The 27017-nt window shown below is 54.2% G+C and overlaps 8 protein-coding genes across 8 annotated transcripts; 3 read left to right on the plus strand and 5 right to left on the minus strand.

The window, feature by feature from the left end:
* Positions 1-963: 963 nt before the first annotated feature.
* On the minus strand, positions 964-4336 carry KVR01_008766 (uncharacterized protein). The gene is made up of 3 exons (XM_044790291.1): positions 3241-4336; positions 2444-2852; positions 964-2289 (listed from the first exon to the last, which is right to left on the minus strand). The coding sequence occupies exons 1-3, from the start codon at positions 3577-3579 to the stop codon at positions 1226-1228; spliced, it is 1812 nt and encodes a 603-aa protein (XP_044642533.1). The 5' UTR covers positions 3580-4336; the 3' UTR covers positions 964-1225.
* Positions 4337-5681: 1345 nt separating this feature from the next.
* KVR01_008576 (uncharacterized protein) lies at positions 5682-7883 on the plus strand (the record flags this gene model as incomplete). Its single annotated transcript, XM_044787732.1, has 5 exons — positions 5682-5749; positions 5849-6123; positions 6200-6357; positions 6468-6805; positions 7829-7883. 5 exons carry the CDS (start codon positions 5682-5684, stop codon positions 7881-7883), a joined length of 894 nt encoding a protein of 297 aa, XP_044642343.1.
* A 2840-nt stretch (positions 7884-10723) lies between these two features.
* On the minus strand, positions 10724-12764 carry KVR01_008829 (uncharacterized protein). The gene has a single exon (XM_044791959.1). The coding sequence runs from the start codon at positions 12430-12432 to the stop codon at positions 10963-10965; it is 1470 nt and encodes a 489-aa protein (XP_044642596.1). The 5' UTR covers positions 12433-12764; the 3' UTR covers positions 10724-10962.
* Positions 12765-13313: 549 nt separating this feature from the next.
* On the plus strand, positions 13314-14830 carry KVR01_008739 (uncharacterized protein; the record flags this gene model as incomplete). Its single annotated transcript, XM_044782097.1, has 3 exons — positions 13314-13993; positions 14191-14592; positions 14698-14830. The coding sequence occupies 3 exons, from the start codon at positions 13314-13316 to the stop codon at positions 14828-14830; spliced, it is 1215 nt and encodes a 404-aa protein (XP_044642506.1).
* A 207-nt stretch (positions 14831-15037) lies between these two features.
* On the minus strand, positions 15038-17806 carry KVR01_008646 (uncharacterized protein). Its single transcript, XM_044785311.1, has 4 exons — positions 16895-17806; positions 16361-16815; positions 15923-16285; positions 15038-15824 (listed from the first exon to the last, which is right to left on the minus strand). The coding sequence occupies exons 1-4, from the start codon at positions 17124-17126 to the stop codon at positions 15249-15251; spliced, it is 1626 nt and encodes a 541-aa protein (XP_044642413.1). The 5' UTR covers positions 17127-17806; the 3' UTR covers positions 15038-15248.
* A 1497-nt stretch (positions 17807-19303) lies between these two features.
* On the minus strand, positions 19304-21663 carry KVR01_008708 (uncharacterized protein). Its single transcript, XM_044783769.1, has 4 exons — positions 21255-21663; positions 20931-21178; positions 20777-20835; positions 19304-20716 (listed from the first exon to the last, which is right to left on the minus strand). Exons 1-4 carry the CDS (start codon positions 21565-21567, stop codon positions 20002-20004), a joined length of 1335 nt encoding a protein of 444 aa, XP_044642475.1. The 5' UTR covers positions 21568-21663; the 3' UTR covers positions 19304-20001.
* Positions 21664-23790: 2127 nt separating this feature from the next.
* Positions 23791-26248, plus strand: KVR01_008570 (uncharacterized protein; the record flags this gene model as incomplete). Its single annotated transcript, XM_044789358.1, has 6 exons — positions 23791-24124; positions 24197-24644; positions 24739-24898; positions 25026-25254; positions 25377-26063; positions 26130-26248. The coding sequence occupies exons 1-6, from the start codon at positions 23944-23946 to the stop codon at positions 26246-26248; spliced, it is 1824 nt and encodes a 607-aa protein (XP_044642337.1). The 5' UTR covers positions 23791-23943.
* A 181-nt stretch (positions 26249-26429) lies between these two features.
* On the minus strand, positions 26430-26834 carry KVR01_008674 (uncharacterized protein; the record flags this gene model as incomplete). The annotated part of the gene is made up of 2 exons (XM_044792519.1): positions 26430-26586; positions 26677-26834. The coding sequence occupies 2 exons, from the start codon at positions 26832-26834 to the stop codon at positions 26430-26432; spliced, it is 315 nt and encodes a 104-aa protein (XP_044642441.1).
* Between the last annotated feature and the right edge of the window lie 183 nt (positions 26835-27017).

Below are 27017 nucleotides of genomic sequence, written 5' to 3' on the forward strand. Positions count from 1 at the left end.
GCGCGCGTGTGTGTCAGATCCAGGGTTGTCATTTGGTAAGACTTTGTCGCGGGACTTTTTCCTGTTGTGCTGGTGTCATAGTAATTTCTTTTCCTTTTCCTTTGCTATCTGTATCTGCGCGTTGCTTTTATTAAAAAATGTTCTTTGTAACAGACTCGAGTCCGTAATCCGTATAAGATGAAAAGTGATCCCACCCCACCTCTATGAGGGAGTGTGTGAGTGGATTTGGCTCTCCTGGTGCTGAATCTCGTCCTCGTCGTCCACCGGTGGCCAAAAGCTCACCCCAGACAACAAACCTGTCTGCAGGATCTTTCTCGCCTTCATGAAAGGCTGTCCGTTCTCTGTTGACACTCGTCTGTTCGCGCAGTGCCGTTGGCTAGAAATAACCCCAAGGAAAAAGGGCTCAGAACCCGGCTGTCCTCTGTCCAGCGTCCATATCCATTTCCCAAGCAGGGTTCAAGGAGAGACCGTCATCATACATACATACATACATACATACTCTGATCATCTTCTCGCTTTCTGCCACCTCATTACCATGGCTTGTTCAGTGTCCATAGTCATGATGGTTGGGAAGCCAATGATGTAGGAGAACATACAGCTCTTCACAATCTGGAATGCGAAGACGGCTGGGCCGATCCATGCTTCAACTCGTCCACGTGCCTGGCATGCCGGCCGACTGAGCGGCCTTGAGGCTCTTGCTGGCTGCTCTCACGGGTTGGTCCTCGGTCGCGGCCAGGAAACGATTATGCCTGTCGGTGGATGTGATGGAACACTTGAGCCAGAGAAGGAATGCAAAACTCGTCAGGGTGCCGGTCCGGCTTTGGCCCGTCTTTCGAGCCATCCTGGGGCTGTCTGTCCCCTCATATTTTCTCTGACCCAACTGCCCATCATCAACATGTATGCACAAGTGACATGTCTCAAAGCTCCCCCCCCCCCCAAAAAAAAAGGGGGGGGGAGAAAGAGAAAAAGACTATAAAGTTCCAATTTCGCTATGGTGATATTCGCCTCCTTGTCGATAAAAGTCCAGAATTCCCTCAAGAGGCCCGCTGATCTGCTAATAACACAACCTAGAAAAATTCCTCACCAACTTCAAGATGAATACATCGAGCCTCACGCCCCCCCCTCCCCAGCCCACTCAACTCTGCTCAGCCCACCCAACCAACCAACAAACCAACCAGCCACCAGGCCTCAGTGGGGGTAATCAATGCGGAGGCAGGGTAATTAATCAAGAATAAGCATAAGTCTGCTGGCCCCTCCCCTCCTCACCAGCACCACCAGCGCCGCCGCCGCCGCCCATCCAGCTCCGCCTCCAGAGCCAAAAGTACCCGTTGAACCCCGTCTCCTCCTTGCCCCACTCGCCCACGATGCCCAGGGGCGTCATGACGCCCTCGTAGTCCCACGAGTGGGCGCCGACGTAGCTCTTGCGCAGGCTGACGATGCCCGTCGCGGGGGCCACGGTGCCCACCAGGTCGAAGCTGCGCGTGATGCCGTCCTGGCAGTCCCTCGCCTCGAGGGGTAGTTTCTGTGGTGGCTGTGGGGTCGGGGAGGACCGCTTCTTTGTTGTTGTTGTGGTTGATGTGGGAGTTGGTGGTGGCGGTGGTGGTCTACCGAGCCTGAAGTGGATGTTCTCCATGGCTGGGTCCTTGGACCCGATGGGGTTGCGGTTTTCGGTGCTGGTCAGCGTGTAGACGTAATATCCGTACCATTCGTCGTCGTCGTCTTGGTCGATGGTGTTGACCAGGTCTCGTACCCGAGAGGTATACCACTCCTGCCACGAGTTTGACTGGCCCGTTATTCCGCCATGCCGCCCACCCTTCGTTTTCTCCAGTAATGGTATCTTGAGTTGGGTTGGTGGTAATGATGATGGAGTGGGAACTTTGTCTGAATTTGATTGTGACGCTGTGTCACGAAGTAGTGGGATCAAATCTGACCGAGGTGTGTCTTCGAGGCCGCTGGTCTTGAGTATGTAGGCCATCAGGCCGGCGAGCTGCAGTGATCTTGTGTGCAGGCCCTCCCAGCTGAGCCAGAAGCTCTGGTTTGAGGATGTGAAGTCCTGGGCATGGTAGTCGGCCATCACGCGCTGTGCAAGACTTTTGTACTCGGGTGCTTCAGCAGGGACGTTGGACCAGTTCCAGGGATGGATCAGGCCCAGTGTCATGGTGAATGCCAGTTGAAGGCTTAGTTGTTTCTGCGCCAGCAGCTTCTTCTCGGACCAAATGTTGGCCCTCATGGTCCAAGGGTTGATGGCCATGAGGGCCCTGCCCAGATCAACATCGCATACATCCGAATCTGATGATCACAGTTAGTGATGTTCTCAGATAACCGTGCATTCGCGTACGGGGTCTGTATCCCTGCTGCAGGATGAGACCAAACAAAACAAAAGTGGGGTGTGGATGCGCCAAACGTCTGGCGCGAAACAAGAGCAGGCAAGAAGTGTACTGACATCCAAGGACACAAAGGGTGGACATCAGCCCCAGTCTCGTCTCGATCTCGGCGGCAACGTCGCAGTCGTTGCCATTTTGATCAGGTAGTGGGCCAGCACTTTTTTTGTCTGGTTGGTCCTGTTGGCCTTGCTGGCCCCGTTGGCCCTGTTGGTCGTCGGAGGTGCGATCCGAGGCAGCCTCAGGAGGAGGACCCCTGCCCGAACCCTTGATCCGTGCCCTTGCCAAGAGCGGGCCCATTGTTGCTTTGATGCGGGCCCGCTGCCTCGGGGGAAGAGTGACGGCGAGGCAGAGGAAGGCGTCTCTCCTTGCATCCTGGTCTCTGGTCATGAAGTCGTCGCTGTCCATCTGTGCCTTGATCATTTGTATGAGGGCGTCTCGGCCTGGCGTGCCATTGGTGGGAGGGTCCATCTTTAAAAGGCAACGGCGATATTAGCGCGTCAGTCTGTCGGGTCGGCCTAGCCTAGCAGCCTGGTCTAGGGGGTCTGGGGGGTCTGGGGGGTCGCAGTCTGTGTGTTTAGATGTGACATGGCGTCCCATTGTGTAAAACCCAATCTAACAAGCCTGCAAGCCTGGGAGTTGGGGAAGCAGCAGGCAGGGGTTGTGCGAGCTGCTGTGCACAGAAGCCCGGCTCACCCGCTCGTCGACCCAAGCTCGGCCCCAAGCCCTCCCCCGGGACGAGGGTGCAAGAGGCTAACAAAGAGAGGCGACTTTTGTTTTTGCGAGTACAGGAAGAGGTGCATGAAGGCAGGAGCGGGGAGAAGGAGAGAAGAGGAAAAGAGGGCCTGGGAAGACTCACTCGTCGCCGGGCAATCTCGGCCCAAAAGTCAGGGGAGTCCAGGGCGCGATGTAAGGACCGGCAGGTGTGTCGTAAGCCCAGGATGGCATCAGGCCCGCAGAAAATAGCAACGTCTTGCACGATGTGGTCTGGCAGCGTGTCTAACGCCAGGCGGCGTGGGGCGGACCAAGAGGGAAGGTGACTCGGCTCTGGGGCGGACGTCGATCCAGCGCGCTGGGTCGGGGCGGCAGTAGCAGGGTCGTATTCGTTATCCAACAGGCAGGGCGAATCCGATATCAACCGGGGCGACGATTTGCGTCCCTGCCTGACCAGGTGCAGCTTGGAACGCAGGCCGAGCATCTGAAATCGAGCAGAGGCTGGTGTATCGATCCGCAGGGCAGGACGCCGGGAGGAGGGAAGAAAGGGAGGGGGGGTGGTTCAATGTTGAACAAACAAGAGGCAATGCCGGGAAACAACAGGCAGGGCCGGGGGACGACAGGGACGTCAAGTTGTGCTCATCGGATGCAATCAATTGATGCCGGGCTTCTCGTCAACGCGGGGCGCTGATTTGCTTGCTCAGCTTGCTCCTTGCTCCTCGCCGTGGGGGACTTGAGGGCTGGCTGGGCCTTGCTGGCCTTGCTGGCTGGCCGGCTCGGATTGCAGGATTGCGGGAGGATTCCGGCTCAGAGTATAGTAGAATTGCAGCTTGGCCCCATGCAGGCCGGACCGAGCTTGTATGGGAGATGGTAACATCCCAAAGCCAGGACAGCCAGGACAGCCAGAGGTTAGAGAGGTGTTCTGTTTAGTGAATCAAAGTCAGAGTCGAGCCCAAGACGACGTCGTATTGTCGAAGCGGATATAGCCGGGAACTTGGAGTTGGTTCCTGAGTAGGTTGGCAGGTTGTCAGGCTGGCAGATATCAGGGTCTCTCACATCAGACAAGCTGACAAGGAGAGGGAACACTTGAGAGTGGCAGATTCCGGGCTCCCCCGCAAAACACGGCATGGCTGGGCTTAACCCCCCGGTCACGACAGGCCTGGTCAAGTGCTGCAGGAAATGGGGACTTTGTTGGTGACATGGGGACACAAGAGGGGGAGGGCGCTGACAGCCCAATCTCGTCCTTCTTGTTGGTGCCAGATGTTGCAAGTAGAGGAGGGGGCGCCTGGCTGATGTTACACAGGCTGGACAAGGCAAGCCAGCAGAGGTGCAGAAGGTGGTGGTTGTAACGACTGACTGACTGATAGAACACCCCCCACACCAAACCATCTGATGCATCTGCATGCTGCATCTGCATCTGCATCTCTCTATCAGCTTCGCCTCGGGCATGATTGCCGGCTATCTGCACCAGCACTGCGCCGCAGAGATTGCTGACACAGCTCGCAAAGCCCCCACGCCGCCCTCCCCCAGGCTTGTGAGAGCGGGAGGGTACGACGATCACTCTGCCCCCGGGCTGCCAGGATTGTTGGGCTGCGGGATTGAGCCGCTTTGGAATCATTTGGCGTCTGCATGCATGCTGGTTGGTTGGCTGGAGCATCAATGTTTGTCCATCTCGCTAGCCAGGCAGCACGTGCAACAGGCCTCGGCCTTGCAAGATGAAAGGACTGCAAGAGAGCAGGCGACGTTACAGGCCTCTCGTGCCTCGGTGACAAGTTGGTGTTCCCGTACTGCCGGGGCGGCGGGCCTATCACCTGCAGAAATGACGCGGTCTCGTCGGTGGGACAAGGTCAAAGTTTGGAGGTGCTCGTGTTGCCCTTTCTCGTGCGCCAGGGTCAAGCCTGCCCAGGGGTGCCACGGGCTCCATTGGCTTGAGGGGGGGTTGTTCAATGTTCCTTGGGGAGCACCTGAGATGAGATGGAGATGAGATGGAAACCGTTCTGCGACGATCGGATGCAACTTGGAAGGTTGGTTGATCTCTTGATTGACTTTCCGTCCTTACGTCAAGTGGTCCTTCCACAGTCTGTCCTCTGCCCGTCCTGCCCGTCTGCTCCTTCCGTCCCCAAATCGAACTCCTGGGCTGTCAAACTGGAGCGATGGGGATGACCCCTGCTGTGGTACACCCACGGCCCCTCAGTGGGTCTGACGGCCCGACGCAGATGCGCAGGAATTTCAGGGATGCCTCTCGTTGTTTCTCTGGGGAAGCAACAGCTCATTTTGCTTCTCAGAAAAACAGTGCACAAGTGGGTATTTCAACATCATCTTGTTGAACATTATCTAGATAGGGGTATCACGAGCCTGCTGCTTCCTTTTGACGTGCCTTGTCGTACCTTCCGCATGTCCATCCATACTTCATTATCGTGACCAAGTCTTTCTCGTCTCTTGTTGCCCTATTCAGGTATGTCACGGTGAGCTCAGGTGACTCCCTCCCAGCTTTCCGGCCGAAACTCATATCAGCGTCCACGGCGATCTGTCACAGACCTTCGACTTCTTCCAACTTGGGGTATCCTCTGTCACGGCTGTTTGTTCATGGCAGCCTCCTTTCAAACCGCGCAGGTGCTGATCGGACAAGCTGGCAAATACATGATCGTGAAGCAGTTGCACAAAGCAGTCTGACTCGCCAGGTACTGACCGTCTACCAACGGCACCACAATGCTCATCTATAGCACATCATAATAACACGCCCCCGCCCCCAGAAATCAAGCCCACAAAGATGTCATTATCAAGAGTGTACAGGGCCATCCCCGCGTGGCCAATGAGCGCCATGTGCTCAAGATCTTTACACCGCGATCCAAGTATATCCCACCACTACTGGATGAAATAGTAGAGCCTGCGGAGCCTACGACAATTGTTCTCAGCCACTTACAATCGACCCTCCTACAATCTTCAGTCAGGCAGAAGCTAAATCGTACAGAGCTTAAATACATCTGCCATGGCGTGCTAGAAGCTCTGGCCGTTATGCATAGCGAAGGTTACGTCCATGCAGGTAAGTCGCGCTGGCGGAAGCGCAGAAGAATCTACTCTCGCTCATTACAGTAAATCTTTAGACGTTAAAGCCGACAACATCCTGGTAAATGAACATTCGGATGTGACCAATCGATTTACCGATGTTCGATTAGCGGACATGGGCAACTCGTACCCAGAGACTCATAAGTACGCTTTAGACGGCCAGCCTATTGGTGCTCCCATGTGGTCCAGTCCGGGGGTACTTATGCACATGCCCTGGGACACCAAAACGGACATTTGGGCTTTCGGGACACTGGTGAGTACGGCTTTGAGAAATCTCGTGCCATTTGGAATTTGACATCAATGCAGTTGATCAGCCTCATCTATGGCCGTGACTTCAACATTTATGACCCTCCAGACGTCCCCACGGATCCTATCGACGATTACAAATTTGCGGTTCTTCGGAGACAAGTCGAGATATTTGGCCCTTTCACAGTCAAGTATGAGGGAATCGCCAACGAGGATGTAATGGAACTTATTATCTGGATGTTGGAGAACCTCAAGGAAATCAGGACCCCCTTTCAAAGCATTACGGACAGCGAGATCTGTCAGAAGGACAAGGACTTCATCAGCTCGATTATGAAACTCGACCCTCGAGACAGACCGACAGCCGCAGCCATTTTATCGCACGAGTGGTGGCAGCAGGAGTGAACAAGGGATTAATTACCCTTCCCAAGGGTTCCTTGGCAGATTCCGCACTGATGTGCGGTAGCGGTCTACTGGTGTAGCTTCGGAAAGAGGAATAGTCTAGAGTATACTTACAACGACGCCCCAAGAATGGTGCGTGACCTGTCAGTCCCCATTGCTGTGAATCGCTAGCATTGTACGGCTTTGGAGCATTGCTAGACAGATCACATGTGTACATGGGCCCCGGCTGGGTATTCGGGATCGGTCCTAACGATGGACTCAAAAAGAAAGCCTGCACATGGTCGTCTACTTGGGCCGAACAATGCATTGTGCTTTATCATGTCTGGCATGGTCAGTTCTTATTGATACCTAGGAAAGCCCGCTTGACACTATTCACAACCTCACTATCCTCACCGCCCCCACCTCCTAGGAGCCCCCCAGTCTCACTAATGTTTTCTATCCTTCGCTAGCCTCGCTAGCCCTCTCTTATGGCCTCTTTACTGCCTGTACTAGCGATCTCTAGTCTCTCCAGCTCGTTCTGGGCCCCCTAGCCTCTTTGGCCTCTTCAGCCCCGGCCGTTCTGGCCGCCTCAGCCCTCTCTAGCCTGTTCAAGTTCAGCTCACTCTAGCTTCTCTAGCGAAAGCCTTCTCCTAAAGGAGGTGGCTCCCTTTGGAGATGGAGCTGCTCTAAGCTGAACGTCTTTGATCTTTCTTCTTCTTCAGACGTCTCTTATCTTCCAATTTCATACACAATCCAGAAAAACAACCGAAGCATTCGAATTTGGGCAAAGTAAGCTCTCAGAATAGTCTACGGAGGGCTATGGATAGCTGGATTTTATGAAATGGACCATGCACATTGCGACGCGATATGATGTTCAAGTTGCTCACAAAAACAGAAGGCCGTGTCGCTGTGTCGGAGTACATATGTAGACGCACTAGTTGTTAGTTGCAGACGAGCTGCGGACCTCCAGCTGCAGAAGCTATCGGCATGCAATGTTCCAGTATGTAGCTGCCAAGAGCATTCGTTTGCCAAGTAAAAAGAAGAAAAAAGCCACGGGGTGTTGGGGGGGGGGGCATCCGGAGAAAGTATGCAACTTGAACCGCCAGCCGTACATATATACCTACAGGTGGACCGCCATCAAGGAACTCAATCAACAGCGCACAACTCTCTATTCACTAGTCCCCCGGCTTCATTGCCATATGTACCTTCTAGTTACTTAAGTCATGGATGAAGACCACCCAGGCTATGTAATTGTCCCGCCTCCTACTCCCGATGTGATCGGTGAGGAGCCTGCATTGATATCGACGACTGCAGTATATACAATTCAATCAGCTCAGGGGCTAAATCCAAGCACCGCAACAGGCTATGAGCCGTTGATCTCAACCACTACGAGTCCACCTCTAGCAGAAGGAAGCACCCAGGCATCTCCAGCTGGAGCGAACACTCAGGAGGATCCAGAGCAAGGAAATACTCAGCAACCTCCAGTGGGAGCAGACACTCAAGGGTTTCCGGCTGACACAAGTAATCAGGGATCTCCACAAGGGGCAAACACCCAGGGAGCCCCATCAGAAGGAAACACTCAAGCAGCTCCAGCAGAAGGAAATACTCAAGGAATTCCGACGGACGCGAACAATCAGGTGTCTCCAGCAGGGGCGAACACCCAGGGAGCTCCAGAAGAAGGATACACTCAGGGAACTCCACCTGAAGCAAACACCTCGGGATCTCCGGCTGGAATAAGCACTCAGGGTTTCACATATATACAGCTACAGAGCAACGCGGCCTACAAGCTGGGCCAAGAACATTTTCTCGACGCAAGCTTCAACAACATTTGCCCCTCACAGAATTGCCTGGATGATTGCAGGAACTTGACCCAAGTTTTTATCTCCAACCCTGGGATTCCCAACCATAATACGGCCACGGATGCAAAAGACGTCCAGGTAACCCTATTCGGCATTTGCAGCAACCTGGCCAACGTCACAGCTTTGGTCGAAGACAGTGATGACGCCGCCGTAAAGTCTTATTTCGAAAACCCAAGCGCTGGCCCTGATAATGACCTCGGGCTCATAACGTCGAACCTGACAATGTGCCTCGTGGACACATGCGATAGTACAAGGAACCCGTCTGAATGTCGTCAATACTGTCGGCCGGAACATCTCCTCCAGTCTCAGGACACACTCTCTATCTCCCCTGGCATCTACCAGTGTGCCCATCAACTCTGCCAAAGCACATGTGGACTGCCGTACGCGGATCAAGATGTCTTCGGAATTGGTGTAAGGCTCAAACTCCTTTTTTCTCTTCTTCTAAAGCCAAATTCTGACTGGCCAGGTACTTATATCATACTATATACAAGCCCTCTTGCTGCTTATCCTAGCGCTGGTTTTTATCGCCTCCGCTGCGTGGCAGGCATGGAAGCATAAGCGAAGCCCGACTGCGTCCGACTTAGCGAAACCTGCTCTCAAGACCTTTCTCAATACTCAATGCTATTTTGGGGGTGAGTGAGGAAATTTATAATTATGATATCAATGATAGCGAATTGCGCTAACGAAACTCACCATACCCAGCGTCTGCTGCCGTCGCAGCTTACTTTATGCACCCGAGGAAAATAGACCCGCTCAACGGTTACCCCCTGGTTACTGTGGCATTGATGGGCTGTATCGGACCGGTATTTACACTCAGCCTGTTCCGCAGCCACGGCGTCAAATTCCGATCCTCGATACCTTTATGCATAATGTCCTGGGTTTTGAACACCGTGGTGTTCTTCATACTTGTCTCGAACCTCTCACGCTCACAAGACGATGATCGGATTGTCGACCAGGCCATCCGCGGCCTGTCGAAAACAAGTCTTTGTGGCGGCTCATCTGCGATGGTCCTGTGCCAGGAGTGGTTGGGAACGAATCCGCTGCGGAGCTTAACCAAGTTCTTCAACAAGGACAGCATCCCTAATATCAGCAACGTACCTGTGGTTTGGGCATTGACTGCGGTTGTTCTGATCATTCTGACTTCATGGCAAGCATATCAAGTCTTGAGGTCAAGTGGAATGTTCTTCACGGAGGTCCCTCAAACCATGCCGCCTGGTTTAGTTCGGCGACATGGGTTCTTTCAGAGACTTGCTCAGTGGCTGGCATCGCCCTGGGCTAGCTTTTCCCTCTTAATACCGACGGCTTTGCTCTTCTCATTGGCTTTGGCTTATGAGTTTGTTATGGTCCGTGCTTATCAAGAAATGGACGTTATCGACATGAACGGCTGGACCTTCGGCCAGGTGGTCGCCGTCCTGTTCTGGGTACCTCCACTTTTTGATGTGACACAGTCGCTTTTCGGTGAGCCCCTTTCCAATACCTTTTATGCCTTCCATTTATTAAAGGGTTGCTGACGCCTCTTTACTCTAGCATCGCTCAAGAAGGATACTTCGGAGCAAGACCCCGCGAGGCCTAAGTATAAAAGCCTACACTTGGACTCGTACGAAAACTACCGACATGTGGCGTTTTCACCGGCTGTCAGTCCTGGTCCAGGCACTCGTGGACATTCTGAGAATCTCAGCACATCTATGAGGCAGGATGCGCAGGCAGAATCTTTTCCTCTACAACATCGGCGTGTCTTGTGGGCTGAAGAAGGCAGAAACTAGCACATTTTGGGATGTTCAAATATTTACATACTACTACCCTAAGGTATCGCACGGAGGGATCGTACAACAATGCTTGACACTGGCACGTACATGAATCACGAACGCAACTATCTACTCAAATTACTCGGGGCGGGTTTGAAAGAATCGATCGCACTGACCCACCTGGGCACACTTGGAGGATGTTAAAGATGTGAAAAGGAGATGTGTGTAGCCTTCTGTGTCAACATAATGAACACCATACGCGGTCTGTTCCGGTGTCCCCAACGCGGCCACAGTAACTATGTGCCCCCCCCCCCCCCATCACCCCACCAGTTTCCCCAGGACAGCCTCGTCTGGGACAATCTTCTGCACGATACCTATCTGTGCAACACTCTTCTATGGAACACCCACCCATGGAATAAGGCTGTATAGAGGAAGGTGGTTATATATCCAGTTCAGTCACAGAGTATCTTCTATGACGTATTTGTAATTTGGACGATGTGGCAGTAGTTCGGAATCAGTACATAATTGTACCTTTATGTGACATGGTCAGGGAACTTATTCATTAAATCGCCTCTAATGCACACACTGTAAAGCCGCAAAGCCATCGCTCCACCTAAGCCCGCCCATGACGGCCACCATGAGCGCAAACCCAGCCACGACGCTCGCCACGCCGTACACCCAGGCATGCCGCCTCCTGAGCCCAGCCAGCTCCGCGACCCACGTCGACACGGTGGTCAGGCAGCCGCAGAACCCGTCCTCCACGCCCTGGAGCACCTGGCACCCGACGACGCCGCCGAGGGGCACGAGGGGCACGCGCTGCAGGTCCCACGCCATGCCGAGCACCGCGGTGCCGAGCACGTTGGCGGCGAACGTGCCGAGCGGGAACGCGGGGCGCAGGCCGTTGAGCCACAGGGAGAGGTAGAAGCGGGCGAGGGTCCCCAGGGGCGCGAGGACGAGGGAGAAGACGGCCACGCCGCGCCAGTGGTCCGCGGGCGGGACCGCCGCCAGCACGACGGCGCCGGCCCAGCAGCCCCAGGCGAGGGGGACGGCGAGGCGGTCGGCCACCCTGCGGGTGATGAGGAAGGGCAGGGAGGGCACCGCGGGCTCGAGGGCGGAGGCGAGGTGGGCGCCTGCGACGAGTCCGGAGAGGGACGCCGTCACCGTGATGATGACCACGGCCAGCAGGGCCATGAAGGAGTAGCCGCCGTTGCGGGGGGTGGTGGCAGTGTTGCCGCCGTAGGTCAGGTCGTTGGACACGGCGAGGAAGGTGTCCCGCATGAAGGAGGAGAAGGACGTGAAGGAGCCGCAGAAGCCCGTGGCCAGGCCGATGTAGAGCGGGATGGTCTTCTTGGTGGCCAGGTGGGCTTTCTTGGCGGCCGCGAGGTCGACGGATGGTCGCCCACTGTCCCCAGGACCGCCGCCGGCTTCCTCGTCCCGCTTGGCCTTTTGAATCTGGTGCTCGTACGTCGGGGCCCCCCACTCGTGGCGGAAGAGCATCCTGTCCTCGGCGAGGAAGCCCATGACCAGGCTACCCCCGAAGTTGAACCATACCGACGGGAACACTGGCGCGCCGGCGTAGTTGGTAAGCCATTGGAGGCCGAGCCGCGCCAGAGTGCCGAGGAAGGAGAACAGAATCAGGTAGGAGATGGTATATATTTGCGTGGCCAGGCGCGAGACTTGCACGCCCTCCGACGGCTTGCCCTGAGCCTGAGCATCCGTCGGCAAGCCGTTGCCATCCGACGCGCTTCCACTTTGCTCTGTTGTGTCCTCAAGGTCATGGCTCCTGGCATCTTCCAAGCCCTCGTACTTGTATTGGCGTCGGTCCTCTAGGTTCTCGATCGGCCTTTTGACAGCGATTTCGTCGAGGTTGCGGTACGACTCAGGGATGCCGTTGTCCGACGAAGGAGACGAGCGCTCGTCATGATGTTGGCCACTTTCTAGGCTCGTTGGACTCGGAGCAATCGGTCGCAGCTCCACGTGCGCCGCCCCGTTGTTGCGCTGGTCCGACGTTTCGTGGCGCCCGGCGTGGGACGTCTGCGTCATCGCGCGACGGCTGTGCTCGATGTCGCTTTGAAGAGCCCTGTAGACCTCGCAGATCTACCCGTGGATACTGGATTTGTGTCTCATCGTGTGGTGTCCGGGTGCCGAATCTTGGGCGACATGATTAGAGGTCGACATGACACCTTGAGGAGTGGCGCGAACTTTGTTGCGACTTCAAGTCGGTAATGACGGCAGGGGTGTCGGCGTTGAGATCCTAAGCAGTTGGTGTGTGCTGGGGAGCGAGTTAGTGCGGTACAGGTTTCTGTATGGAGAGCCCAGCACAAGATTGAGTATTGTGCTATCACCCTCCAAATTATCTTCGCCGTACCCATGGCTACAACATACAACGTTGGGATATTGCCTCCTTCATGGGTCGAAAGTGGATCCAACAAAAATGATAGTAGATTCAAGGAGCCATAATTCAACGCTGACTATGGGGCCCAGGATCTCTTGATTTGGACGTTGTAAGGCAACACCGTCAGCCCGCGGCCCGTAACCAACGGCATCTTCGACAAAGCGCAGCTTTCCAAGGTTGCCTCGCTGTTTCCATGAAGCTATGAAACTCTCAAACAATTTGACAATAGCCATTGATCTGATCGAACTTCAATATGGCTCTTGAGTCTGAGGCTTATTTTGAAAGCATGAAGCATACTTGGCATTGTCTTCGAGCCAGGGTCAGAACAAGAGCGTATCCCTCGAGCAGTGGTTCAACTGCTTAGGTACAGCATTGATGTGTGGTTAGATACTCAGGAACCGTGCTATAAGAACGAGGGGGATATTCCGAGTACAACAGTGTTATTTTTCCTTCGATCTAGACACCAAGATAATTTGAAAGATCTTGTACCGAGTCTATCCAACAACCGAGCTCAAACACACTCGCAGTCATGAGTACAGCCAGCCCCCCCAACAGTCCCACCTCCGGTAATATCCTGTGGAATTGGGTCTCAAACAGCACCGCCTCACAAAGTGATGAGTTCGCGACTCAAATCACCTGCTATGCTTTCCCCTATGGTGCCCTGGGATTCTTGGCTCACCTGGTCATGTTCTACGGCATTGCGCTGTCGTCCCTGAACAAGTGCCCCTGGAGACCGAGCAAGCCGCTGTCGCATTCGGCCCTTGACATGATATTCGGCATAGTCGGCTTGGTCATTTCCTGTCTTTTCGCCTCTGTCACCATTTACAGGTGCTCCGGGGCTCCACAATACATCTTGATAGCTTTGTCCCAAATCTTTGTGACTATTACTTCCTTGGCCATTGGTATCAGTATCGCCTGGAATATACGCGGCACAAAGAAGGAGAGCGATAATAAGGCTGAGAGCGATAGCAAGGCTGAGAACGATAGCAAGGCTGAGACCAAACTCACGCATTATAAAGCGCTATGGTGGTTCATAGTAGAGTTTTTAGGGTCCATTATGGAACTGGTTGGCGTCGTCATGGTCCTCAAGGAGGCGGACCTCATTGCAGTCGACAAGACGAAGCAATCGGTATTGACTATGTCACTCATCTTTGCAGGTTTTATGGGCCTCCTTTTTGGCATCGGGTTCATATGGCTCGAGTTGCGACAGTAAGCATACAACCTAAAAATTCCAGGAATCGAATCCACCCTTCTGCAGCCAGTGCTTTCGGCCAAGATATTGCCGGGACGCCCTGGCGGTCATCGAGAGACACAATAGTCGCACTATGATGAAAGCCTCTCCATTTTGATATTGAAAAACCTTCACATTCATTTGATATTGCGCAAGCTAACTTAGAATCATGCAGATGTGCTCAGAGGCGTATGGAATGGGAGATGTGCAAGGTTCAGGCCAAGTGCACTTTGTTGGAGGAACGGCTCGAGGCTCAACAGCCACGAGGTAGGCCTCGCAATCGCCGTCGAGACACATCGAGCAGTAATGAACGGGATCGGCGGTCACCTGTCCATAATAACGGTCGTGAGAGCGCCCGTCGTCGGTCCGGTCAACATCAACCAACCCGAGGCGTGGGCAACGATGCAGCGTCACACATGGGTCAAGAGCGGGATCTCGAGGCCCAGCGGCTCCTTTCCTCATCTGGTGAGGCTGAGGCTCCGAAGGAGCCTGTTTTATACCACTACCAAGACGTGCTCAACTCTGCCAAACAGATTCTAATAATGGCGGGCGCGGCTTTCTCCCTTTCTGTGACGCTGTAAGTCTCGGCTTCTTGTATTGGTCTATCGTTACCCAGCGGAGGAGATAGTTCAGATTCGGTGATGTGTCAAGTGCCGCTGCTGATTACCCCGTGTCTGTCCAGATACACTGATTGGATTCTGGCTGCCGTTAGCGGCTCCTACTTGGGTTTCCCGACAACCGGCAACGTCCCGTTGACAGTGGTGTATGTGTTATTCTACTTTTTCGTGCGGCTGATACCCGTGATAACCCTTTAGACCCATGCTCAATCAAACTCGGAGAGTCAGTCTTATCAGCCAAGCTGGTAGGTATTTCGCAACGGAGCGCAGTGTGCTTGTCGTCGGGTTCGAGGTCGATGTCGTGATACAGTCTCCACCTTCTAGCTTACTTAGACGCTTCATCACTTGGGTACTTGATCATCTTCAAGCCAGAAATAAGACATCAAAGTTTCATAATTATTGAGGCTTCCTCAGCTATGCCATATAGTTCCAATCTTCAAAGTCGTTATATGCTGCCGCTAAATCATGCGCTTTGACTCCCGCTCTTAAGTTGTGAAACCGAACGCACTATAAATTAGATTTCCAGCCAGCGATAACCGGAGCACCCTTTCAAATATCCTTGTCGACCGGTCACTTTCCAAGAGTTGGCGAGCAGGCCGAATCACTCCTTCACCATCTACCGTCGCTTGAACTGCACCATCGGGCCTTTCCTCAAGCCCACAAACGCATCATACGTCTGGAACTGGTCGACATTCCGCCGGCCCACCCTCCCGTCAGGAGAGCCGCCGCCCAGGTTGTCAGCAAAGTCCCTCCTGATCTCAAACTTGTAGATGATCTTGGCCACGACGATCATCATCTCAAGCCAGGCGAGGTTCTTGCCGGGACACCCCCTGGGCCCCGCGGAGAAGGCGCAGAAGGCGCTCTCGGCCAGCGCCACGCTCTCGGCGGACGACGCCTTCTCGCCCACGATCCACCGCTCGGGCCGGAACTCGAGCGGGTCCGGGAAGATCTCGCTGTTGTAGCTCAGGCAGTAGTGGCCGACGCTGACGCTGACGCCCTCGGGCACGAACTCGCCGTCGACGACCATGCCGCCCTTGAGCACCTCCCGGTCCAGCTCCGCGGCGACGGGGGGCGAGATGCGCAGGGACTCCTGGATGAAGGCCTTGAGGTACCTGCAGCCGTAGAGGGTCGGGCCGCCCGCTATGTCGTCGAAGCTGTGGAATGTGGATCGGATCTCCTCGGCGAGTCTTGCCTGGTGTCGGGGAGTAAGGTCAGCAAGTTGCCACACTTGTCTGGACATGGGCCTGGTGGCCCACGATGACGTGAGCAGCATATGGGACTTTGGCTAACCTGGACATCCTGCTTACGCGCCAAGTAGAAGAACATGGCAGTCATCACGATGGCGGTAGTATCCGAGCCGGCAATAATCATGGACTCGGCCTCGCCCCACAGCTCCTCCATAGGGAATCCTCTGCCCGTCTGCGGGTCCTGCGCGTGGAACAGGTAGTGGAAGAAATCCTTCCGCACTTCAAAGTCCGGGTCGCTCGCCAGTAGCCTCTGCGCCTGATTTTCCGCCTGCGTGCGCTCCGTCAGGCAATTGGTCACAAAGTCGCCCCACCTCTTCACGGGCGGAGGCGTGGCGACGGCGAGCAGCGAGTCCAGGCCCCTTGGCTTCAGCCAAACCCAGAGGGCCGTGAAGGGCGCAAAAGCAATCTGGGATACAGTCAGCATCACACACTCTCTCGGCAACTCCCGAATACCACTGAGGGGCAAAACAGCTCCACATACCGGGTTCAGCAGCGCCAGCATGTCCGCCATCAGGTCCGGCGCCTCCTTCATTGGCCCGTCCGGCTCCTTCATGCCGAAGGATTTGCCAAAGCACAGGTCGCCCAGGATGTCGAAGACGAGGTAGTTGACCCAGTCCGTCATGTTGAGGGAGCCGGACCACTCCCCGCCCGCCCTGACCTCGTCGTCGAGCAGCTCGCACCACCTGTCGGTGTTGGACAGGACGAAGGGCTCCGCGGACCGCAGCGCCTTGGACGAGAAGGCGTGGTTCAGCACGCGCCGCTTGAAGCTGTGGACGGCGGGGTCGGTGCTGTTCCACGTCGTGACGGCCTTGGCGTGGCGGGGCCACACCTGGTAGTATAGTCCCTTCTTCACATTGCCCTTTGGCCCGAATATCTGGGCGTAAGCTGAGGGGGTGTTGACGAGGATGCTGTCAGGCCGGTATCGAAATGTTGGGCCTGGAGGTTGGTCTCATTAGCCATCACACCCGCGTACGCGGAGAAATGATATCAAATCATGGAGGCGAGAGCCACCTACCATACTCCTCTTGGAGACGCCATAGCCAAATGTGTCGATCTTGTCTGAGCGTGTGCCAGTATGAAGGAAATGATGTGATGCGGGCCCAAAATGGGCCGGGGTATCTTGAGAGCGGGTGGAAATGAAGCCGATAAACGACGATCGCGAGGACACCCGCGGATGCGAAAAGAAGACACAATGAAAAGATGTCGGCAGCGGCCAAATCGATGTGGGACTCTAACGAAAACATCATGATGATCTTGGTCGTTCGTTACTAGGAAACAAAAATGACGGAGAAGATACGACGCTAATAAGGCACCTGGGCAGGGAAACGCTCAGATGTGCTGAGTGAGATTGGGGACACAAGAAGGGGAAGGTCCGGGCAGAGAAAGAAAGAGATGACACCGCCCAAGAGAAGATCGCTGCAATGCTGCCCAAGATAAGACAAAAGAAGTTAATATTCTAAATCCCAGTGGCGCATTGCCAGTGCTGACTCTGACGGTCCCCTGCGAGGGTGCAATCACCGGGGACACGCTTTCTTTGATGTCCTTGTAACAGAAAGAGTCAACAGCCCAGCTCTCGGCATGACGCGAAGACCCAGCCGGGCAATATCTGTCTGTCCCTTGCGCCCTGCAATCAGCCCAGTTATCCCCCATCCAGGCTTCCTTATTACCACAGCATAAGGGAGGGAGAACAACTGCCAGCTTCGATGGGCGCCATTATCAGGTCAGGGTGGGTCACGCCCGGTTGCCCTCGCCTACTCGTGATGGCGTCGCCGGGGGGGATTGATAGGTTGGTAGGCACCACAACAAGGCCCATGCCCAGCGCGCACAGAGCCTCGAGGGAAATTGACGTCTGGCTTGCCGTATGGTACGGATTCGTCCGGGGCGCTCCCGGCAGTTGTCCATCAATGTAATGGCGATCCAGGAACGGGCCTGGTGGGATCGGCCGGGGAGCCCGGACGCACCGCCACAGGGGTGGTGGCTCGGGGACTTACGAATAATCTAGGCGCCGATGATTACTACTGTGTAGCAACACGTGCCAGACCCCAGCGTGTATCACATCATATCGTCGCGTGTATTATCCAGGGTTAGTGTGATAGGGGGGCCTACAGGCCGCACAGTGGGGCCCTCAGGTTAAGCGGTAAGGAAACTTGATACATCAAGGCCCACCTGCGACCAAGAGAGATTGAGTTGATCTCGGAATATAGGACGGCATATATAAATGGGTACAAGATGTTTTGGAGCGAGCCCTCGCTTGTGCACAAGATTAAACGTGGGAATACCCACACCGGGCTGACTGGAACCTCCTCTCCCAGAACCAGATTGAATCCGAAGTATAAAACTCGCGAGACCCTCTGTCTTTGTCATGTGCGTGGAGCTCGAGTCCACTCAGCCCAGCCCCTACGGATTACAACAATTATTGTGGTTCTGAGCCGCCCTAGGAGAGGCCTGTGCGCGTTTTCCCAACCCCCAGTTCGGATCATGCGATTATACTTTTCAGCCTGAGCTTCTGTGGTACTCTCTCACCGCGACGGCCGTGAATACGAGAGCGACAAATGCGCGCGGATGAGCAGCTTTCCGGCCCCGAAGCCTCTCCTTATACAGTGTACGCGCTGTGCATAAGCTGAGGGTCTCAGTGAAGTCTTCGGGCTCCGGCCTGATCTGCACATGCATCTCGCTGGTGATTGTCGTGTTTCCGTTTGATCCATGCTCGAATGCCTGCACAACTTTAGAATTTGAGCCTTCTTTCACTAGTGCCACTGAACCTGGTCAGAAAGTCTTATCACAACCCTGGGAAGCACCAGATATGCAATAGTCTTAAGCCACAGTCCAAGTCATCTGATGAAAATGGGGCCGCGATTGATCCTACAGTCCCGAACTTGATCTCATGTTCCTTTGTAAGCTCTTGAAACCTTTCAACGCGCGGTCGTTTCCATCAACAGATGCTCGGTTCCACCACCAAATAGTTCACTGAAACTCGGCGCTGCGGAAGCTCCTGGAGAAAATGGTGACCAAACTCGCTCAAATTTTTATTACATGGGCCACCTGCTTGTGGCATCAGTCGATGCAAGTGTCAAAATTGATGGATATGCACACACTCGTGGTGGGACTGTCAACTGACCCTAGGCATCGCGATCCATGAAATTCTTAACACACATGTGCATGGAGGCCGATTCCGAGAAACACAATTACAGGCTCCGCCCTTTCCAATCCGATATTTTTCAGATATCCCCAGCATCATATATAACGAGGCTTGGGTTCAAACTGCTGATGAACGTGAAAGGTGATCCTTTACTACGCGGGAGTACACATAACGTCGAATCTAAAAATAGATACATTCCCGAGCATGACCCTACATGCATGCACGTTGGCTGTGTTGGTTGCAGTATGCATATACCTAGGTATGTTCCCCTACGCGGAGCCTTTTGACGAATTGCGTTCAGCTTTATGCCGGATTTTACTTCTCCGTGCAGCCTGATCCCAACACTGAACACAAATATAAGTGCCTGCCCCCAATGAAATGAGGTCAAATCGATTTTTATGGCAGGCTCCAACTATGAATTTCGAAAATGATAGGTATAATTTGAATCTTTGCCTAGTGCCTTCTGGAATTTTGTTGTGCTCAGACTGGTTGTCCTGGGCTAGGCTTGGGTAAGTGTTGCAGGAGACGTTGCTGAGTGATTGCGATTTTGCAGTTCGAATGAGTCCAGTGATGAGAGATTTCACAGAAATGGTAAAGAGACAGTTTCGAATCCTTTAGTTTCCATCGCAGGGCAGCACTTCGGACGATTGCAGCGATGTACAGTGTAGAGGACTTCAAGTTGTGTGCTGCACATGACATGTATACCATATGATGGATATTTGTGGTACGATAGATACATTTGCCTAGATTACCTTCCTAGCCTTGAAAAAAGCGAATCTTTGTCAGCTGCTTAATTGAAAACTTCCTTGGCACACCTGGGCACATGAGAAGCAAGGCAAAGCCTCTGCCTGTGCTTCTCCGTGGCCCTTCCGTAAAGCTGTTGCCACTCTGGACATTCAGTGCCTCTTCCATTTCAGAACTCGTGCGCCGAGCTCTTCTCGCAACCAGCTGAGAGATCTCAAGGGTGAACCTCACTGTTTCTGTCATCGCGATGGAGGCCTGGTGGTTCTGGGGGCCCTGGCGGTCTTGCTACCCGTCGGCCGAGTAGTCTCGCTTGCCCTCAATTCCCTGTTTTGAAATACAAAGAGACCTTGCAGGATTGCTTTCCATGCCATAGGTATAATTTTCCCCTGTTCTTTGGCGTCTCTCACTGCCTCACGGATATGTACCCAGTTGCCGGAATAATCAACGACATGGTCGGCTCTTGCGGGTGGGGCCGCAGGTTTCAAAGCACCTTCACGGATGGAATTGAGCAAGCCATCGAGCTGCTTCGTCATCCAGGGCCAGTTGCGCTCCACTCTCTCACGAGCCCCCGTGATTGAGTTTGGGCGCGACACCAATTTCTTTCTTATGCGTAACGGGGAGGATAGTGGTGGCTCCAAACTCCGCTGGGTTGCCTCAAATAAAAGCTTTCGAAAATAGGGATGGCGATACCGTTCTCTCTGACCCCAAGGCACAAATATTCCGGCCTCCGGTTGACCATTCCATTCCGAGGGATCAAAATCCCTGGTTTTGCGTGTTTTCATGGATGACGAGCAATAGCCCGCAAATCCCTGGGAGAGATCATTATTCTTTGCGTAGATGTGATACTCTTTGCGGAAGAAGCCTTGCCCATCGTTCCATGTCTTGCGGTTACCAAAGTCAACTGTAATATGCCAAGGTTCGTCGAAAACGTGAGCGTTATGGTGGAAGCGTGCTCTGTGTGCCTGGTTAGAGCTACAAGTGGGTTCACCAAGAGTGGGTTCGTTTGTGACTCACAGCACGTGGATGAACTCGACGGGCGTGGAATCCCTCTCTGGGGAAAATCCCCGTATGTCCTGTGATGGCACAAGGTCAGTTCGGAGTTCACATACTTTGCTCCCCAGCCCCCCTCCCCCACCCTCGGGCCCCCAAGCAGATGACCTGGTTTTACCTTTTCTCGTTCACTGAAGCTGATGGCAAAGTCACGGAGTATGGAAATTTCGTCCCAGAACTCGTCATCCTCGACAAAATTGCACTTGTATAGAATGAGCAGGGGTATATCCCTTGTCCCTTGGTACTCCAGGACCTTAGTCGACTGGTTGAAAAAAGGGTTTCTCGCCGTATATGCAACCTTGACATGACCTCCTTCTACGGACCTGCCGTGGCGGAAGCAATATTTGAAGTTGGAGCCCGACACGACTGTGGCAATACTGCGGTGAGCAAGACATGACCTAGAGAATTGTAGCAGGGCGCAGCCTCGTGATTGCCGACTTACAGTATTTGCGGCCCTCTGCATCCTTTCTTTCCTCTGCCGGCAAGTGTGGGCCTGGAACCCAGGGTGTGTCGTCAGGCGGCCCCCGTGTTGCACGGTCTTCGGGGCTGTCAAGGCGGGCCCCATCTTCTAGAGCGGTATTTCCAGGGCTAGAGGCATGCCTTATTCTTGTGACTTGGCTCAGCAGGCAGCTCGCGTGTGAGAGTGACCGGATGGCAGCGCATGGCAGCGCTAGGCGAGTGCGGATGGCGCCCGCGGGATGCCAGCGCGCAACTGGCTGCAGCCTTCCAAGCCATCTCCTGCCACATCCACTCATCGAATTGGAGCGTCACCAGTTGTTAGTGGTCACGTCTGATAGTTTCTGACACGATGGTGTGGCCCGAGCAGGGACTGTGGTAGAAGAGTCTATTCCTGTGGGCCCGCGATGGAATGCCAACGCGAAGGCTCTGACCAGTGGGCGTTCTGCATAAGGAGGACCCTCGGGGACCCTTACCCTCAAGCCGTTGTGAAGCGGGGGGTCAACGTGGGGGAGGGGGGTCAACTGGCATTTTCTTGGCCATGGCACCAGGAATCATCCTTGGTGCATTTTTACAAGAAGTGACAAGTTTCCTGTGCTTCTAGCAAGTTTCGACGACCTTTCACTATACTTTAAGAAAATACTTTTAGAAATAATCTAGGGCCGACATTATCATTAATGAGCGTTGATCTAGTCGAGTCAACTTTGGATATCGCACGAGTGCAAGCAGTCTCCTTCGTGGGTCTTGATACGTGCCAGTGTATTCAGAAACAACTTCGATTTCACGAGGTGCAGATCAGAAATTGTCACCGAGAAACAGCTGGAGCCCAAGGCTCGAGTCTATTCAGAGCCGTTTCCGTGAGAGCTCATCTTAAGAGGGATGTGTCATCGCCTACGGCGGGATGAGCACTAAAAATTGCTGTTGCGGCGGTGTCCTCCTCTTGATTGACCTCGGTACGTTTTCTTTTGTAAGAGGGTTGACAAGAGACTGAAATATGATATGACAGAAGGCTTCATTGGGAATGATAATAGTGTCCTCCGTGGCTGATCCCTGGGGAACTCGATTCTATGGTCCTTACAGTGCTCACGTGCCCAGGTGGGCAAAGTTTATTGATGGATCTCCTTTTAGGTAGCAGCAAATTCTGGGCATATTGGAGATTTCATGGGCTTAGGTTCCCAAAGAGAGTGCAGCAGGTGGACCAGATGCATCCCAGGTGCTGAGTACGGACTAAGGTGACTCTCAGTGCTTGGGATGAGATCAATCATTCTCGGGCTTGGCGGCCTTCACCCCGGCTGTGTTCTACAATACCATCACAGTCATAGTGGACATAGTGTTGATTTTGTAGCCGGGCAGAAGCTTCCGTAGGCTTCGATAGATAATGCTCCCCTCACCTTTGGTCTCCTCCCTGCATTGCTATTACACCAGCCTTACTAGCTTCTAAAGTACCTCGGTTAGCTTATTAAACCTAATAACAATACTATAAAGCATCTGTTTTAATTACTGTCTGAATCTAGTTGTAGTAGATATATAAACAGCTATTAATAGTAAAGTTAAGTGATGCAAAGTGTAAAGAATTCTGCTCTAATTTGTTGTTAATAACCGTAGGCTAAGTCCAAGTTGTTGTCCGAATGGCCTCAAGTGCTGTACTGTTAAGAATAGAAGTTTTTGTAGCCGGTGGGCAGGGCAACAAGACTTTGTGACAGGCAAATGAAATCTTGATGTTGCGATGGCAAGTTTGCCCGAGGGATCTCTTGCCATGGTGAAGAAGAAATTGGGGTGTCTCCCCCTCACCTCACTCATCAAGTGCTGCACTGTACATATGTACTATTTAAATAAGCTCGCACGGGCTCCCCTAGCGTGAGTCAATCATCCAACCTGCCCAACTTGCCGCCGAAGCAACTCTGAAAGTTGATGCGTCACTGTCCCAAGCTCAACTGTAACTTCCCAGGTCTAGACGGCATCTTCCTGCCCACAGAAGCTCGCAACATGCCCAGCAGCCAAATTATACCCCAACCTAAATATCATTAGCGGGGGCATGGAGGATCAATACGCAATGCGCTCAAGTGGGCGAGGGACCTGACCTCCTCAGCTGCGTCACGACTCCCAATCACCTCCCGTCTTCGGCCAAGCTGTGCGTTGGTCGATAAAGTGCAAATTCGTTGAGTAACTTGAGGTCGATCTAACGCACCCAACCAAGCCACCCTATGCAGTTGGATATGGGATCTGCAACCCTCGCTTGGCAAAAACAGCGGCGACCTGTCGGTGACGTGAGGAGAAGATGCCGCCGCCGCCCACCACAGATCCCTGCCGGCACGTCGTTTCATGCGGAGGGCTCGGAAGCACCACGGGATGTGATGGTTCCCTTGTCCCAGAGGTTTGGGTTCGTCTCTTGTTATTTGTTCTCAACCTGCGCCCGCCCCCCTGTCAATAATTCCATTACGTGAACTGTATCAGGACGTGGCGGGTTTTCTGGAATTTAAGTCTGTCGCCCGCTCAACCTGCGAGCAACATTGTCCGGCTGGATTGGTATTCATCAGCCAAACAAGCAAACAACTTAAGGACTGGCATTCACGAGCTTCAGGAAACGACATCCTGCTACAGGCACCAGGTACTGAGGGCGTGTGGAGACATTCATATCTCACTTCCGCTACTTGGCCCGAAAGAGCACCGCCAAGATGAAGCTTGGCTCTGCCATCGCGGCTTGTCTCCTCCGCCCCACACTAGCCGCGACCGCCTTCGAAGCCTTCAATCCCCTTCTGAGGTATAGGCCGCAGAGTCAAGAGCGGTCCACCGAAGTACCGCCTGTTGTGAGACGGCAAACCCCCACGTCGCCTTTCCTGAACGCCAACACCACGAGTGAGTAGCACCGCCAGGTTCCAGGCATCCGCCGACCCGGATCATCAGATCAACCGCTGACAGCGCATACAGAGTTCGTCGTCGACGGTGCCGGGATTCCTGATGTCGACTTCGACGTCGGTGAGAGCTACGCCGGCACCCTGCCTGTCGGCAATGTAGGGAACAGCACCGACGGGCAAATGTTCTTCTGGTTCTTCCCCACCGCGGCGGCAGAGCAGCCTAAGGAGATCATCATCTGGCTTAACGGAGGTCCTGGCTGCTCTTCCCTGAGCGGCCTGATTCAGGAGAACGGTCCTTTTCAATGGCAGACCGGCACCTTCAAACCCAATGCCAACCCGTGGTCGTGGCACCAGCTCACCAATGTCGTGTGGGTCGAGCAGCCCATCGGCACTGGCTTCTCAACCGGAACAGTGACGGCTCAGAATGAAGACGATGTTGCCCTCCAGTTCATGGGCTTCTGGCGCAACTTCGTGGATGCATTCGGCCTGCAGGGCTACAAGATATACGTTACTGGCGAATCGTAAGTGTGCAAGCCTGCAATTTCCTCACTTCCCCTGAATTGCTTTTGAGGGGAGTCATTGAGCACTGTCTGACATGTACTGATCGTTATATAGCTATGCCGGCGCATACTGCCCCTTTATTAGCAGCAATATGCTTGACGCGAATGACACGACTTACTTCAATGTCAATGGCATGCTGATCTACGACCCAGTCATATCTGGCGGGCCTGCAGGCATTGCGCCAACGAATTACTTTGTAGACTACTGGCGAAATGTGAGTTCTCGAACACCTCGGTGTCAGCTTCCCAAGGGTTGTTTTGCCTGCGGCTCGTGACATTCAGTTACGTGCTTCCTTCTGCCTACTCAGGAATGTACCTGCTAATAAAAGCTGAAATGAGCAGGTCATGCCATTCAACGACACTACTGCTGCCAGCATATCGAAAGCGTCCAAGGATTGTGGTTTTGACGAGTTTACTGACAAGTATCTAACGTTCCCACCATCAGGCCAGCAACCCGATGTCTGCCAGCAGCCGGGAGTCAACCAGGACTGCACCGATTACATCGATGGGTGTGACGTCTTCGACACCGCGTTTAGTGCCATCTTTGACATCAACCCGGGCTTCAACATCTGTGGGTGAACCCCCGCTTGCGCTTAACACGCCTCACTCAGAGGAGGTTGCGGACAGCTCATGTCACAGCATTCAGAACCTTGCCAACCTGACAAGTAACGATCAAGCTGACACGCCCAACAGACCAGGTCGGCCAGCTCCTCCCGGTGCCAGACGATGTCCTGGGCTTCCCGACCTCCCAACAATACGTAGCGCCAGGCCGGCAGGTCTACTTCAACCGGACCGACGTCAAGCAGGCAATCCACGCCCCGCTCGACGTAGACTGGGCCATCTGCGCGGAGCAGCCCGTCTTCGCGGGCGGCGACAGCTCCGACCCGTCCTCGTACCGCGCCATCCCCAACGTGATCGACCGCACGCGCAACGTGCAGATCGCCCACGGGACCATGGACATGGTCCTGCTCGCCAACGGGACGCTCCTCGCCATCCAGAACATGACCTGGGGCGGGCAGATGGGCTTCCAGTCGGAGCCGCGCGAGCCCCTCTTCGCGCCCTGGCACCCGAACCCGGACGTCGCCGGGTCCAGCGGCCAGGGCGTCCTCGGCACCTGGCACAGCGAGCGCGGGCTCACCTGGGCCCTCATCGAGCTCACCGGCCACATGGTCCCGACGTGGCAGGCGGCCGTGGCGTTCCGCCAGGTCGAGGTGCTGCTGGGCCGCGTCGAGAACCTCGGCAGCACGGCGGCGTTCCCGCAGTACGCGAACGCCACGCAGCCGGACCCGTCGCAGCTTGGGTTCGGCACGGCGTGGTATGGGTTCGGGGATGCCTCGTCCGGGGTAGGCAGCGAGCAGATGCGGGCTACGAGCGGGCAGAGTGAGTTTTGCTTCCATACTCGTGACGGTGACTTGCGGAACTACGATGATATTAACTATTTTATAGCTTCCGGTGCGAGAGGATTCAAAGTCCGGAGGAGCATCTTCGGAGACTCGGCAAGTAATGGCATGGTATACGTGGTGGCAGGGCTGTCCCTGAGCCTCTTCCTCGTCTTTGGACTGTAGACTTGAGGATTCAACGGGCATATATAGAATTTGCCAACGGCTGGGAACTGACTTATCACATGCGGAAGAGCCAATATGTTCATAGAGAATAACGCGATAATTCGGTCAATACACATCACCACACTGCTGGCTTGATCTGGACACTTGGAGCAGCAACTCCAATTATATTGACAGGGACTCGTCAGTCTGCGGCGCAGGGGCTAACATCCCTCGGCTTCTTGATGCACACACCGCCACAGTCAAACCCATTGTATCCAGGGTCGCAGTCGTCCCTGGGGTCGTCGACGCAATATTCATTCCTACCCTGACACGGCAAAGCCGCAATACCACCACAGAAGCTATCAAAAAGAGGCAGATAAAGAAGTCAGTCGGCAATCCACTGTATCGTGATAGCTTCTATCACCAAGATGGGGTTCTTCCTTGCTTACCTCCCTGGGATGACACAGCGAGGACTTGGGTCTGCGATGCAGATGGCGGTGGACGGGCATGGGAGGAGGCAGAGCGGCCGTGGGTCGGGCAGGGGAATGACGAATGCGCCCGCCAGTGAGGCCGCGAGCGCGACGTGTGTCACTATGATAAGCTTCATGTTGTTGCTATTTGTGTGACAGGGTGTGGAGGGTTTGCAGAAGAGAATCCATGGAAATATAGAAGACATTTCAGAGTTATGCGGCTCCTAAAGTGGGTTCAGACGTGATATTATATGGAACACGTACAGGCCTAGAGACCTAGAGTACATATAGTATGGAATCCTTGAGCTGCACCTCTTCAA

Source organism: Diaporthe batatas, assembly GCF_019321695.1.
Source record: "Diaporthe batatas strain CRI 302-4 chromosome Unknown Contig00010, whole genome shotgun sequence".
Classification (NCBI taxonomy): domain Eukaryota; kingdom Fungi; phylum Ascomycota; class Sordariomycetes; order Diaporthales; family Diaporthaceae; genus Diaporthe; species Diaporthe batatas.

Bases quoted from the DNA above. Each gene is read 5' to 3' on its own strand.
- KVR01_008766 (XM_044790291.1), bottom strand. From the start codon at position 3,579: ATGCTCGGCCTGCGTTCCAAGCTGCACCTGGTCAGGCAGGGACGCAAA. The intron at 2,853-3,240 runs GTGAGTCTTCCC...TGCCTTTTAAAG, and splicing joins CCGAGATTGCCCGGCGACGA to ATGGACCCTCCCACCAATGG. The intron at 2,290-2,443 runs GTCAGTACACTT...TGTGATCATCAG, and splicing joins CACCCTTTGTGTCCTTGGAT to ATTCGGATGTATGCGATGTT.
- KVR01_008829 (XM_044791959.1), bottom strand. From the start codon at position 12,432: ATGACGCAGACGTCCCACGCCGGGCGCCACGAAACGTCGGACCAGCGC.
- KVR01_008646 (XM_044785311.1), bottom strand. From the start codon at position 17,126: ATGATGTTTTCGTTAGAGTCCCACATCGATTTGGCCGCTGCCGACATC. The intron at 16,816-16,894 runs GTAGGTGGCTCT...ACCAACCTCCAG, and splicing joins GCGTCTCCAAGAGGAGTATG to GCCCAACATTTCGATACCGG. The intron at 16,286-16,360 runs GTATGTGGAGCT...ACTGTATCCCAG, and splicing joins TGCTGGCGCTGCTGAACCCG to ATTGCTTTTGCGCCCTTCAC.
- KVR01_008708 (XM_044783769.1), bottom strand. From the start codon at position 21,567: ATGAGTGGATGTGGCAGGAGATGGCTTGGAAGGCTGCAGCCAGTTGCG. The intron at 21,179-21,254 runs GTAAGTCGGCAA...GTATTGCCACAG, and splicing joins TGCAGAGGGCCGCAAATACT to TCGTGTCGGGCTCCAACTTC. The intron at 20,717-20,776 runs GTGAGTCACAAA...CCAGGCACACAG, and splicing joins GTCGAGTTCATCCACGTGCT to AGCACGCTTCCACCATAACG.